The 15,033-nt window shown below is 39.7% G+C and overlaps 1 protein-coding gene across 5 annotated transcripts in view; it reads right to left on the bottom strand.

The window, feature by feature from the left end:
• LOC144668356 (SHC-transforming protein 1-like) overlaps window positions 1–15,033 on the bottom strand; it is a 121,007-nt gene that overhangs the window by 15,312 nt on the left and 90,662 nt on the right. For all 5 annotated transcript variants that reach the window (XM_078530287.1, XM_078530286.1, XM_078530285.1 and 2 more), the window contains 6 exons: window positions 13,161–13,214; window positions 9,842–9,893; window positions 9,151–9,277; window positions 8,795–8,972; window positions 8,078–8,150; window positions 1,756–1,944 (listed from right to left, as the gene is read on the bottom strand). In XM_078530287.1, coding sequence (XP_078386413.1) covers window positions 1,756–1,944; window positions 8,078–8,150; window positions 8,795–8,972; window positions 9,151–9,277; window positions 9,842–9,893; window positions 13,161–13,214 — 673 coding nt within the window. The remainder of the gene's footprint in view (window positions 1–1,755; window positions 1,945–8,077; window positions 8,151–8,794; window positions 8,973–9,150; window positions 9,278–9,841; window positions 9,894–13,160; window positions 13,215–15,033) is intronic.

Genomic DNA, 15,033 nt, shown 5'->3' with positions numbered 1-15,033 from the left:
CTACTGAATTATAACATTGTGATAAAAGGACCAATTTTGTGCTCCTAATCATCTGATTCTGGGAATTTCCAAAGCAGAAGTAGGAGGTCAGGCTGGGAGATGTTCTGCTTGTCCAGTATGGATTGCCACCATGTCCAGAATTTTCTGAGAGAAATGACAGCAGGCATTGAATATTTCCAAACAAATGTGTGCGTCTTTATTCCAAATGATAAATTGTGAGGAGAAAATATCAAATACTGCATTTCCCATCCTTGACCCCATAGCATTAGTGGAGCTAAGAATGTGAGTGCATTCCATAATTGCACAATTCCTTTGGAAGATGGACAGGACTAAATTAACTATGATCACTCTACCCTACAAACTTAAGAGAAAATAATTTTCCCTTCAGCTTCCAGAGGCTGCCACCTGACCCCACAGATACCTGAAACCTACACTAGCAATTTCCCACTTTCCACCCCCAGAGCTAATGCAGACAGCATTCCCTGATCCCAAATTATTTAAATAAGGTTAACTCAGGAAAGTCAGCCAACATCAACAATATTAGGCCTGTCTCATCAATATTGCAGTGTGATTCCAGCTATGTGCTAAATCCCATGCAACATATTCTCCTAGGAGTATCCCTACCAAAATATTTCTAACCACAAAAGTGTCCATGATTTAAGAATTGTTGAACCGATTTCAATACCACTGCCAAAGCTACGGATGTGTTTTCTCAACAATATGTTCCTTTGTCTAATAAGTTAAATTGATCTATTTTCTCCCCTTCGCCCATCCCTACTGAGCCTCGCGCATCCAAGGCATTAATAGTGCTACTCCTGGTCTACGGGTCATACGAATTGCTTGGTGAAAACTCCATAGGGTAGCACTTGCCTTCTGTGCAGAACAGATGAGAGGGGGATTTCAACAGACTGGGGGATCACACTTGTGCCCAACCATCCTGCAGCATCATTACATTCCTGACGGCTACAGTGCATCCCCTGCAAAGTTCTAAAATATTGGATGTTCTTTTCATAAAAGTTTTAATAGGTAGAGCTAATAGATGAGTAGAGCCTATACTAATAGAAGTGAAGAAAAAAGGTCACTGCTGGAAATCTAAGTATAGGACGAATCTTCCAACATTAGCTTGAGAGTAAAAGGGGAAGTTACAGATTTGGTGCCTGTTGCCCCACCCGATTTTCCTTTTGATCGGGCGGGAGCGTAGAACAGGTAGGCAATTCACTAGCACCAGTTTTACGCCTCTCATCCAAGTTGACTATTTCTCCTATATGCAAAGTGCTAAAAATATAGAAGAACTGAGTCAGCATCTGGAAACAGAAAGGTAGAATCTTTACAGGTGATGCACACATGGTCAGATCTGCCATACTGCAATGCATTTGATAACACATGAATAGTGTAGGTTGTATTAATAATTTTAAGTCTCTTGACAACCTTTACAAGATGGGAAGGAATTTTTTTTAAAAGCAAGGTTCAGTCTTCAGATACTGTGCCTTTGGTTATTTGTGGTCGAGTGAGGCCAATGGAGTCCATAAGGTAAATTGTACATGATAGGTGGAGGAAAGGAGTGCAATGGGTTGAATTTTTAAAAAATTCATTCATGGGATGTAAGCATCACTGTTAAGTTCTAAAATTGTTAAAATGAATAGCCTCTCTTTAGAGATGACAAAATAACAGAGGCTTCTGAAATTTTGGATCAGTAGCAGTGTAACAATAAACTTCAGTTTTGGATGTAGATTCTTAGTCTTTGAATAAACTTACTTTGGTCATATACATCTTTGCGCACGTTAGCAAAGATCTGTCCTGATGCTCCATCCCTGGCAGAAGAGGTGAGGTTCTCCACATTCTGTGTGTTCATGTAAGATGGATCATCAAAAAGATCAGATCTGCTGGTGGCTTTGATTGGCAGAATGTTACTATTGGTCTGTGGAAATCTAGTCCACGCATTGCCTGAAATATTAATTATGTAGGATCTTTACATCTTAAAATCTTTAAAGTTATGCTTTGACAAACAAAGTAAACTTGGATACTGCATTTTTGAGTTCCAAACAGTAAGGTTAAAGCAATTCTGAATTCAAGTCAGCTGTTTATATGCAGACAAATTAGTGTCCCTGATAAATCTACTTGGCATAAAACATTTCTGTTCCTGGAAAACCTCTGGCCAGAACAATGCCAGAGGAGATATTCTTGTATATTTTAAAACAAAAATTGTGTGTCTTGTGTGTACCTATTTCCATCACATCTCAAACAATAAATCAAACTTAGGAGTTTGGAACATGCTCATGAGTAAGTAGCCACCAGAAATGAAAACTACCAGTCACAAAATGTTCTAAAATTAAATAAAGATAGTAAGCAAAACACCAATAATAAAGAGCAGAGGAAGAAATAATAAAAAGGACAAAGCAGTACAAAAAGAATTATCAACTTTAGCAACTCTGCAGCTGTGTGTGTGTATATAAAGTGTCTCGAACAGCATTCTGCACTGGTGGCCTGTATCCCCCTCAGAAGCTTAGCATACAAGTAAATGGTGCTTTCTAGAGCTATTGCCAGTTGAAGAGACTTAAAGTATCAGACCAATATCCTCAGGATTTTGTATATGATTAAGAGTATTTATAAAACAAGCCTGGATTTGCTGCTTATTTTACCACACAGATTGCATTGGCTCACCATCACCTTTGAGGGCAATTAGAGATGGACAATTAATGCTGGCCTTGCTCTCCCTCCTGTCCATAAATGGAAATGTTTAAGACTCAGTGCCAAAACCTCTAAGGAAGTCATTATTACAAATAGAGGTAACTGAAATTGTGCTTTAAGAATAAAGTATCAAAAGCAACAAAAAGCATAAACACTGGAACTTTATCTAAGCTAACAATGGTTAACAATGAAAATTACCATATTCAAATGCAGCATACTTGGGTGCGACAAATAAACTTTAAAATCATTCAACTTTTTAAACTTCATGAGTATGTTGTAATTTTTTTTTCAAAAGAGGTGAGCAGCTGAATTTCCTTTACTTATGTTTCAAATTGAGGGGGAGAATGGACTGAAGAAAAGGGAGGAACAACAGCTGAATACTAATGAAATGTGGATGCTGAGATCGATGTGTGGCGTGACGAGAGAGGACAACACCAGGAACCGGTACATCAGGGGTTCAGTGATGATTGTGGGTGCATCGAAGAAAGTAGTTGAGAAGAGACTGAAATGGTATCATTTGTTGTGGAGAGGAAGAGGAATGTGGTGAGGCGAGTGTTAGAGATGGGACTGCCCCGAAGGAGGAGAATAGGAAGACTCAAGACCAGATGTAAAGATGCAATGGTGAGAGACTTAAGTGCAGCAGGATTGGAAAAGGCCTGGGTGACGAACAGGAAGAGATGGAGAAGGGTCATCAACCAGCATTGTGGCAACCCCAAGTAAAATGGGAGAAGCCTAGAGAAAGAGAGATAATCGAAGACAGGTTGGTCAACATTTTATGTTAATTTATTCCTTCATGGACATGGGTGTCGCTGGCCAGGCTAACATTTGTTGTCCATCCCTAAGATGGATGTGGGAGGAATGGGTTTCAGTTCATGGGGCACTAGCATCAGTACTGGGGTAGAAGGGAGCTGTTCCAGTGGGATGGACTTCACTTGAATCATGCCTGGACCTGTGTCCTGGCAAATTGAATAACTAGGGCTGTAGAGAGGGCTTCAAGCTAAATAGAGGGGATAGGGTTCTGGAGAGGGGATAAGTAGGCTTACAAAGCAAAAGGATATGGTGGCGTTGCAGGGCAGTCACTTAGGTAATGATACCCAGAGTGTGACAGGAAAGGACAGAGTGTACAAACATTAAAAAAAGCAGCAAATAGGGTCAAAGTGGGGAAAATGGTAAAAAAGCTAAATTAATGGCTCTTTACTTAAATGCACATAGTATTTGGAATGAAATAAATGAATTAACGACAGAAATAGAGATTAATGGGTATGATCTTATAGCCATTACGGAGACATGGTTACAAGGAGATCAAAGTTGGGAACTAAATATTCGGGGATGTGACTTTTCAAAAGGACAGGCAGGAAGGAAAGGGTGGTGGGGTAGCTTTGTTAGAACGAGATGGAGTAAGCACGATAGCAAGAAATGATCTTGGATCAGAAGACGTAGAATCCATACGGGTGGAGGTAAGAAATAACAAGGGGAAGAAGACACTAGTGGGAGTAGTCTATAGGCCCCCTAACAGTAGCTATGCTATTGGACAGAGAATAAATCAGGAAATAATGAGGCCATGTGAAAAAGGCAGTATATTAATCATGAGGACTTTAATCTCCAAGTAGATTGGGAAAATCAAACTGGCAGAGGTAGCCACGAGCATGAATTCTGAGTGTTTTTGGGACAGTTTCCTAGAACAATATGCTGTGGATCCAACCAGGGATCAGGCTATTTTGGATCTGGTAATGTGCAGTGAGGCAGGTTTAATAAATTATCTCAGAGTAAAAGATCCCCTAGGAAACAGTGACCATAACAGGGTGGAATTTAGCACTCAGTTTGAGAGTGAGAAACTTAGTTCAGAAACAACTGTGCTAAACTTAAATAGGGGTAATTACAAAGGAATGAGGGTAGAGTTGACTGGAGTGGACTGGGAAAGGAGTTTAGCAGAAGACGGTGGATGAACAATGGCAGATATTTAAGAAAATACTTCATGACTCACAACAAAGATATATCCCAGTGAGAAAGAAGGATTGTAGGAAGGGGATAAACCATTCATGGTTAATCAAGGAAGTTAAGGATAGTATCAAAGTGAAAGAAAACACATACAATGTGACAAAGATTAGTGGTAAGCCAGAGGATTGGGAAAGTTTTAAAAACCAACAGAAGATGACCGAAAGGAAAAAACAAAGAGGGAGAAAATAAACTTTGAGGGTAAACTAGCAAGTAATATAAAAATGGGCAGTAAGAGCTTCTTTAAATATATAAAAAGGAAGAGAGAGGCCAAAGTCAATATAGGCCCTTTCAAGAATGACGCTGGGGAAATAATAATGGGGAAGCAGAAATGGCAGAGGAATTGAATAAATACTTTGCTTCAGTCTTCATGGTAGAAGACACTAATAGCATACCAAAAATACTAAATAATCATGGGGCAAAAGTGAGGGGGGAAATAAATACAATAACTATCGCTAGAGAAAAAGTACTTGGGAAACTAATGGGGCTAAAGGCCAATAAGTCACCTAGATCTGAGGGTTGCATCCTAGGATATTAAAGGAAATAGCTGCAGAGATAGTGGATGCACTGGTAGTAATCTTCCAAAGTCTAGATTCTGGATAAGTCCCAGAGGATTGGAGAACGGCCAATGTTACACCCTTATTCAAAAAAGGGAGGGAGACAAAAGAACAGGTAACTATAGGCCAGTTAGCTTAATATCTGTCATTGGGAAAATGTTGGAGTCTATTATAAAGGATGTAATAGCAGAGCATTTAGAAATGCAAAATATAATCAAGGAGAGTCAGCATGGCTTCATGAAGGGGAAATCATGCCTGACAAATTTATTAGAATTCTTTGAGGAGGTAACAAGCAGGATAGATAAAGGGGAACCAGCATTTGTAATATATTTGGATTTCCAAAAGGCGTTTGATAAGGTATCACACATAAGGCTACTTAATAAGATAAGAGCCCATGGTGTTGGGAATAGTATATTAGCATGGGTAGAGGACTGGCTAACTAATAGAAGACAGAGGCCAGAATTTTGACGTTGGCGTGCGGGGGTGGGACCGGCACGCCGACACGTAAAATGATGTGCAGTGACGTCGGGCATGCGTCCTGACATCAGCGTGCGTCATTTAGATATTACATTCGGCGGGCGTGCGCTGGAGGCAGCTGCGCACCCACCGAACTGTCAAAGGCCTATTAAGGCCATTAAAAAAAACAATTAAAGTAATTGTCAACGCTGCCCATCCAACATTAAGGTTGGCGGGCAGGCTAAGAGCCCAAGCAGCCTTCGCGCTTTTCAGGAAACCTCATCCATGGGCAGGATGTAGTTTCCTGAAGGTTTTATTACATAAATAAATAATATTTGCTCGGGTCATAAACATGACCCAGCTCATGTGACACTGTCACAAGGGGACATGAATAAATAATTTTTAACTTGATTATTTTTGACCTTTTATTATGTACATAATCTCCCTGAGGCAGGTCCACGCCTCGGAGATTTCTGCGCACTTTTGCATGCATGCGTGAAAGAGTGCAGGCCCCGACTCTCCCTCCCCCTCCCCCGCCCGCACAGGTAGCACTGAGCACTACCGGCCAGGTGTCATGCTGGGCGGGCCTTAATTGGCCCGCCCACGCAAAATGGTGGTGCAGAGCCGATTGCAGGCAGTGATCGGCTCAGCGCCTGCTCCCAATCGACCTGCCCGACATTCAGAAAATTCTCCCCAGAGAGTTGGGATACGGGGGTCATTTTCAGGATGGCAACCTGTAACTAGTGGAGTGCTATAGGGATCAGTGCTGGGGCCACAATTATTTACAATATATATTAATGACTTGGATGAGGGAAGTGAATGTACCGTCGCCAAGTTTGTGGATGACTCAAAAATAGGTGGGAAGGCAAGTGGTTAGGATAACACACAGAATCTACAGAGGGATATAGACAGGTTAAGTGAGTGGGCAAAAACGTGGCAGATGGAATATAATGTGGGAACGTGCAAGGTTATACACTTTGGCAGGAAGAATAGAGGAGCCGAATATTATTTAAATGAGAAAGACTGAAGAAAGCTGCAACACAGAGGGATTTAGGGGTCCTGATGCATGAATCCCAAAAAACTAGCATACAAGTCCAGCAGGTAATAGGTAAGGCAAGTGGAATGTTGGCCTTTATTTCAAAGGGAATGGAGTATAAAAATAGGGAAGTCTTGCTAAACTATACAAGGCACTAGTTAGACCACACCTATAATACTGTGAACAGTTTTGGTCCCCTTATCTAAGGGGAGATTATACTGGCATTGGAGGCAGTCCAGAGAAGGTTCACTTGGTTGATCCTGGGTATGGAGGGATTTTCTTATGAGGAGAGGTTGAGTAGGTTGGGCCTGTACTTGTTGGAGTTTAGAACAATGAGAGGCGACCTTTTGAAATATAAAAGATTCTTAGGGGGCTTGACAGAGTAGATGCTGATTTGTTGTTTCCCCTTGTGGGCGAGTCTAGGACCAGAGGGCATAATCTCAGAATAAGGGGGCGGCCATTTAAAACAGAGATGGAGGAGGAATTTCTTTTCTCAGAGGGTAGTCAATCTGTGGAATTCTTTATCACAGAGGGCTGTAGAGGCTGGGTCGTTAAGTATAATCAAGGTTGAGATAGACAGATTTTTAATCAGTAAGGGAATCAAGGGTTACGGGGAAAAGGCAAGAAAGTGAAGTTGAGGATTATCAAATCAGCCATGATCTCATTGAATGGTGGAGCAGACTCGATAGTCCGAATGGCCTATTTCTGCCCCTACGTCTTATGCCCTTGAATTGAGTGGCTTGGTCAACCACATTGTTGTGGGTCTGGAATCACATGTAGACAGACCAGGTAAGGACACTTCCCCGAAGGACATTAGTAAACCAGATGGGTTTTTACGACAGTTGATGATAGTTGTCATGCTCATCATTACAGAGACTAGCTTTCAATTCCAGATTTATTAATTGAATTTAAATTCCACCAGCTGCTGTGGTGCCTGATTGAGGGACCTGGCATTGGGAATGGGGGACACTGCTGAGAGCTACTTCCTGCTGACACCCCTCCCACCATCTCTAACCTGTGTCTAAGTCCCTCCTCAATCTGAGGCCTTGGGTGGGTGTACTGTCGGCAGCAGCCATTGCCTCCACAGTGGCACTGCTGAGTACGAAAGAGATGCTGGCCTCCGATTGGCCAGCAGCTCTCAGCAGGTCGGACTTCCACCCCTGTGGTCCATAATTCTAGGGGAAGCCAACAGCTGGCCTGTTAAGTGCCTGATTGGCGCAAGATGCAATGGGACTGCTCGAAAAGAGAGCCAGCGGCCAAGACCCCATCACCTCCACAAGATTCCGCCTCTGAAAGCAACGTTAATCAAATTTTATAATCTTAAACTGTGAGATACATGACATACCTGCCATAATGAAGGTTTGTTTGTGTGGATCTGAATAATTTTCATAAATGGTGATAGATGATGGGTTAGCAGCCTGTAAAACAATGTATTCAACATCAAGGGAACAGCAAACTGTTTCGACACAAGTGTAACATATAAAAGGATCTTATATGTAACAATACTTCAGTCCGACACAGTGTCCCTCAAGAGAACTACATCTCATGAAAGGTGAAGCAGGCAAATCAAAATAACACAAGAAGAAAGGACCGAATCCACAGTCAGGGAGATGGACTTTCAAAAGATTTTTGAAAGATGGGACTTGCCATAGCCTCCTCATCCTCAGCTCTGCCCCCAGCATTTGCCTGCTGAAGGTCCATGTCTTGGTTGATGCCTTCAGTGAGACATCTTCAACCTTTTTGCTGCACCATTGACAGAATTACCCTCTTTTGCTGAGTGGACCCTTCTTGATGGCAGTGATCCTCCCAATACATAAGACTCTGCCTATGCAGGAAACTGGATCAGGATTCCAGTGGCGTCGGTGGGTGGGTGGGAGATGGAAGTTCTGTCCTGCTGGGGGGCAAACCTGGGACTATAACTCTGATCTTGCTAGCTGCATTTTGCACATGACTAATACCAGCTTCAGACAATACTAAATCAATAAGTGGTCAATGAAATCACCATGCTGGTAAAGTTGCTCTTTAGCAAACTCACCTAGCCTTAGCAAAAACCATCTCTAACCTGTGAAAAGTCTCCATCCTTTTTTAATTGACTATTATTATCGTAGGCTGCAGAGTCCTCTTTTAGTTTTGCACTCTGTGGGCTTCCGGGAGGTGCTGGTTTACTTGGAATTTCGTTATAGTATCCATGATTCTGATCTTCTTCACTTTCCACATTCCATATTGCAAGGCCTGGTCTTCTGCAAACACATTATAGCATTTGCAAATTATTTCATCATATCTTCTCGTTTCTGAATTGTCAGTGGCCAATTTTTGCAAATTATTAGTTTGTTACGCTTATTAATGTTTTCAAAATTCTTAAACAAAAATTGCAACACCTGAATATATGCATTAAGTGGGACTTTAAACTGCACTGACCTTTCATTAGGTGTAATAACTACAGGCGAGCTCTTCAAGTATTGTTTAAAGCGAAGTTCAAATGCTTTTCCTATGGTATTTATAACATCTTGGGCCAGATCATCAGAGCACTCCAGAATATGGCAGGCTGGAAAAGAAAGCAAAAAAGGTTGGGTTTTACTTGTTAAATGATTGTACTTAAACAGTAGAAAGTCACATGAATTCTACACTTTTTTAAAAAAAAATGAGCTATACACTCAATGTGAAATGATTGTATTTTGTATTCAAGTTTAATTATTGCTAAATAGCATTAACACTATTAATGAAATACAGGAATAAAATATTCATATTTAGCTCACTATTAACTTCTGTATTTGGTATAAAAGATAATTGAGCATTTTACGAAATAGTTCAACAATAAATTAGAGTTATACATATTCACAATGATCAATGTTGTGGGTAGCTCATGACTGCATACAATTGTAGCACTCAATTTATAGTCTGCCTTTCTAATTATTCTAGTGATGTATTTTATTTTCCATAAGCCCTGGAGAAAAAAAGCAAAACGCATCATGTTTGAAAAATTGCAGAATTAGACAGCCTATACTTCAAGGATATTAATACAATGTAATCGCCATAATGAGCATCATTAGATTTGTTGGAATGCAATGTGCAGAAGAATTTGCTGACAATCCCAAAAGCTGTTACATACCTCTTTGATTTACTGGGTCTTTGGCAACATAAGCAACATAATCAGTTGTGTCCTAAAATAGAGAGATTTACAGTTAACACTTGTAACTTGTGCCAAAAATGAGTTCAGCATCATTGTAATAATACATCCAAAATTTAATAGTAAAATACGGAAGCTGAATGCACTTCCACACTAGTAATGGAGTAGAGTTTGGGCACAGAGGAAACAGAGAGGGCTCTATATACAAAGTAACACAAACCCCTTACAGATTAAAGAGAAAGACCACATCTGCTCAAAATCTGAAATAAAAACACATGTATTGGAAATATACAGCAGGCCTGCCAATGCCTGAAAGAGAAAGCTCACTATGTTTCACACAGGAGTCTCCAACAGACTTGGCATGGTCTGGCAGGCAATGTTTCACTAAATTGTGTGGGTAAATGGCCGTGCAACAATCTGCAATGAACCGCACAGTGCAAGAAACAGGCTGCACAAAAAGTATAAGTAAGGGGAACATTGCTTACAGAACAGTATGGCATATAAAGGGGTTCTACTAACTGACTGTCAATTCTGATGAAGTATCTTACCTAAAACATTCGCCCAATTCTCTTTCAGATGTTGACTGACCTGTTATGTATTTCTAGCATTTTCCATTTTTATCTTTTTAAAAAAGAGCAAATCCAGAACAGAATGATCACTGCAAACTTTTTTGTTAAAAACTAAAAAAAAATCAAGGATTCCTGTATGCTGATAAATAAATGACTGCAATTTGTATGCTTTTATCTTTGCAGCTATAGGTCCCACCAATATAAAGTGAGGTAATAAAATTAATAAATAAGACTCTACTGCCAAACAAATATTCAACAAATTTCAAGAAGCATCCATCAGGTAATCACGAAGCTGTTTCTGAAAGCTTCCAAAATTAATTCCAATCATTTGCAATTAAGAACAATGATGAACAAGTAAAGTAATATTAATCAATTGACAGGAAATAAATATCCATGTCTGCAGAGCAAGCAAAAATAATCACTGATAGATCAGCAATGAATCATGAAAGAAGTGTCACTTGGGGACAGGAAGTGCTTGTTCAGAACTCAGGATGCCTCAGTAAATCAGCAATGTGGTTCTGGCACTTCCTTGATTATGTTTAATGTTTGCAGCTCTAATCAGTATGAGTGGATTTTTTTCTCATTTCCTTTCTCTTTTTTGTGTCAATTCAGTAACTTGAAGTAAAAATATTCTAACAAATGTTCATTAAAGAGAGCTTGAATTGCTTTAATAAAATATTTTATTTGCCATTCAAAATATCTGCATTAGCCTAACTGTAGTGATTACTATTCCTACAGCTTTGGGAACAGAAATCCACTTTGGGTCATTCTTATTTCATCAAATTCATTCCCATCTCATACACCTGCCCCTGAGATTATTTAAAAATTATCTTGCTATCCAAATTCTTACTTTATATTTATTGGGTGAATGGGATAATCTGTCCATCAAACATCTTGATGGATACCATTATTGTTGTTGCTTAGATGACCTATTGTGTTGTATTTTTACAAGATGTAGGAAAGGTTTACCTATCCAGCTAGCTTTCTGTCCTGCATCCAGACCAAACTAGGACCTGGCAGACATAATCTCCAGTGACCTCCTCATCAAGGGGTAAGTCCAGGTGTCTAAGCTAAGCACCCAGCTCTCCTCTGCGCTTTTGCCTTGTTTTCAACAGAATGCTAAAGCCCACCTTGCCAGTATATACTTGAAAAAAAGATTAATCTCCAAATAGGCTATGCCCAAATCTCACCAATATACATTTCAATGGATAGCAACAATCTCTGCATATGTTAAGCAACCTACATTTTAATACATTTGTCCAATGACACTCCTGTGAAGTGCATTGGGATGTTTTATTATGTTAGAGGCACGATATATAAAGTACAAGCTGTTGTTGTAGCCAGGATGGTAAAGGGTACCTTAGCAGTTTGATTAGCAGAGGTATGCTCATTGGTGAAATTGCTGACAGATTGAAATATCAGAGCACTATGTGTGATTAATTTTATATCTTTAATACAGCAAATGCAGCCTAAACATCATCACCTGCAAGTTCCCCTCCAAGTCATCCTAACTTATAACTATATTCGCCATTCCTTCATCATCACTGAGTCAAAATCCTGGAACTCCCTCCATTACAGCACTGTGGGTGTACCCACACCATATAGACTGCAGCAGTTCAAAGCAGCGGCTCACCATCACTTTCATAAGGGCAATTAGGGATGGGCAATAAAAGCCATCCATTTATAGTTGAGTACAATAAAGTCCCCTGCCCTGCTTACAAAGTCCTAAAACACTGAATGGAAGGTGTTACGTCTTGAGGTTCCCAGAAGTTCAAAATAATCACCCTTTTAGACTCAATTGCTGGAGCTTCATTGAATGTATTTCTCAGATCATCTCATTTTCCAAGTACTGATACATTGTTAGTTCAATACACAGAGTACAGTAGTGAGTGACATGGCACTCTGGATACATTCGCATGAACATATAGTTCCTAAATCATATCGGAACAATATAATATAACAGAGGGGTAATTTTTTTTGGAAACGTCTCATTTATATTTTATAGTACAATTCTGACATATAGTTTCTTGTACAAAATAAATTTGATTGCAGATACATGGACCAATAGATTGTGTTTTTTGTGAAAAAGGTGCAATCAGTAACAATTCTGCCATTTTACTCAATAGGTATTTATTAGTGGTTGTTCTATGGAGCTAATGATAGAAATCTGAACCACCACCCATAATCCAGATTCCTATGCTTCTTTTGCCCATTTCCAAATATCAGAAACAATTTTGTTATTCTGCAAACTTAGCTGTACTGCCAACTATGTTTATATGTAAACACCACTGACTAACAGTTTGATTTTTTTAAAGATATAATTTTCAGAATATTTTCATGTAATCTAATTCATCATGGGGGGGGTCAATGTTTTAAAAAATTAGAAAGTTGATTCTCTAACTTGATAGATTATATCTGGCTCTAGTTTGGTTGCAGGGATAGGTTTGACAGTGACCCTCTCATGATGGTTACTGTACCATGCAGTCTAGGAGATGCATCAGGCAGATAGATGGGGGTGACAGGGGAAGATAGCAACATACAACTGCAGTCTGTTCACCCCATCAAATGGCAGGGTAGGAAGAGAGCAAGTCTAGTTCCAATTAATTCGTACATCATATATTTGCGTTAGTTAATCACAATATTCCACTACAAACAACACCCAGTTCAAGACACACATCTCCTTCTGCAAATGTAATGATCCATCATAATCTGATATGAGATGATGTACTCACTGGATCTCCTCCAGAGGCAAATGAGATTGACTGCATGTGGTGGTTGGCAATGATCTGTAAAACAAAAAGCACTTACTAATCTAAAACTGGATTTCTGAGATTTAGTTTTCTAGTTTAAAATGACCCCTAAACCTTAAAGCTAGAATGAATTAGAAATAAGAATTTTGATTTTTTTTTTAGGCTAGCACTTTGTCAGTATCAGCAAACATGGTTCCTTCAGCAGAGAGGAAGAGCTACCAATGATGGGGAATTAGAAAAATTGAAGGGAAACATAGGGAGAGAGTAAATGGAGTACCTGAAGTTTTTGCATTACCAAGCTTTGGGAGGAACAAATAGGGTAGCAAAGTTGTAACCCAGGAACGATTCAGGAACAATGGGTCCAATTTCAACTCTTAAGTGAATGGGGTTTGAGTGAATTAAAATCGGGCGTAGTCTTTCTCCTGGGCACTTTGCAGCTCTCGGACCTGAATTTTTATTTTACTTGTGTGTAGGAATGTTAACATTTCAGGTATTGCCCTTCATTAGATCACATCAGGGTCCGGAGATTCAGTCAGTGACTGGCACGTCGTCTTGTATATTTGTTTCTCCTCTTGAGGCTGTGCGCTTCAAGCATTTCCTGTTTTAATTTCAGACCTCTTGCACTTGCAGTTTATTTCCCCTTTTTTTCCTCCAAATGTCCCCAGTTTCCCTCCCTTTTTCTTCGTCCTTTCAGCACTTCAGATATTAGCATATTCTTCACCTCTTTCACTGTTTTGTCAGTGCTTTACCAAGATGAACATTTTATATCAAAAGTTAGGCAGCTTGTAGGTCATCAAACCCACCACTGATTTGATTTATAGACATCTTTTACCTAATACTCTTTTCTTTTGCATTTTCTTTTAGGCATTTTGCATTCCGCCTGACATGTACAGCCAACGTAAATGCTGGCACAATAATGAATTACAAAATGAAGGATGACTCATCTGCTTTGCCTTGCATAACAGTCACCGCATACATCATAACCAACCAAGGTAACCAAAGCTTGCTTCAGGCCCTTTATATTCTTTGATGGGTGAATAAGGTGCTCATTCTGTACTTTAAACATTATATTTTGGTCACAGTTACAGTCCTAATGTTGCTCATATCCTTCTCCTCCAGTTTGCAGTGCGGTTAAAAAAGGACTGGCTTATCCCATTCCGTGACATTGCAGTGTACTCAGAGCCCAGTAAGCCCAGGCTACTCTCCACACCTTCCAAGGCAAAAGTTCATTTCTGGGACGGGCCTAGATACATGTCTAAAGCTTGGCGTTTTGATTTAAGAGACAGAGGGAGAAAGGGGTTTGTTACAAAGAAAAATAAGTTTATTTTGTAGTGTTGTTTGAAAGGTTGGGTTCATTTCCAACTATGCAATAGATTGGACATTGTCACGTGCCAGTGATAGAGGCTATCCAATTGCCAGCTAATTAAGTCACAATGCCTGATATATTTTGCTTTTTTTTGCCAAGTGGGTGTAACAAAAAATGAGAAATGATTGTCCAACTGTTTTGTATCCTTTTTCTTTGGTATGAGTCAATATATACAAAATAGTAGAATTGAAAACAATATCTTCAATTTGGTGCCAATTAGCTTGGCATGTAAACACCATAATTAAATAGGCCCATAAGTGAAAACAGAAATAATGGCATGCTTGAGAAAGAGGTTTTAAGTTACCATGCAGCAAATTTAATATACTCAGAATTCTGACTATTTTGAGTATTGAAGTGGAGCAATCTAAACCAGGGAAGAAGAATTTGATGCAGAACCTGTTTCAGACAAATTGCCACCAGGAAGATTGCATGTCATCAATGGAGAAGATCAGGACAAAATTCCTTCTTGGGGAAACTGTGCCAGATTGG

This window comes from Cetorhinus maximus, chromosome 26 (assembly GCF_964194155.1).
Source record: "Cetorhinus maximus chromosome 26, sCetMax3.hap1.1, whole genome shotgun sequence".
In the NCBI taxonomy this organism is placed as follows: domain Eukaryota; kingdom Metazoa; phylum Chordata; class Chondrichthyes; order Lamniformes; family Cetorhinidae; genus Cetorhinus; species Cetorhinus maximus.
This window is presented reverse-complemented; position numbering and strand designations above follow the sequence as displayed.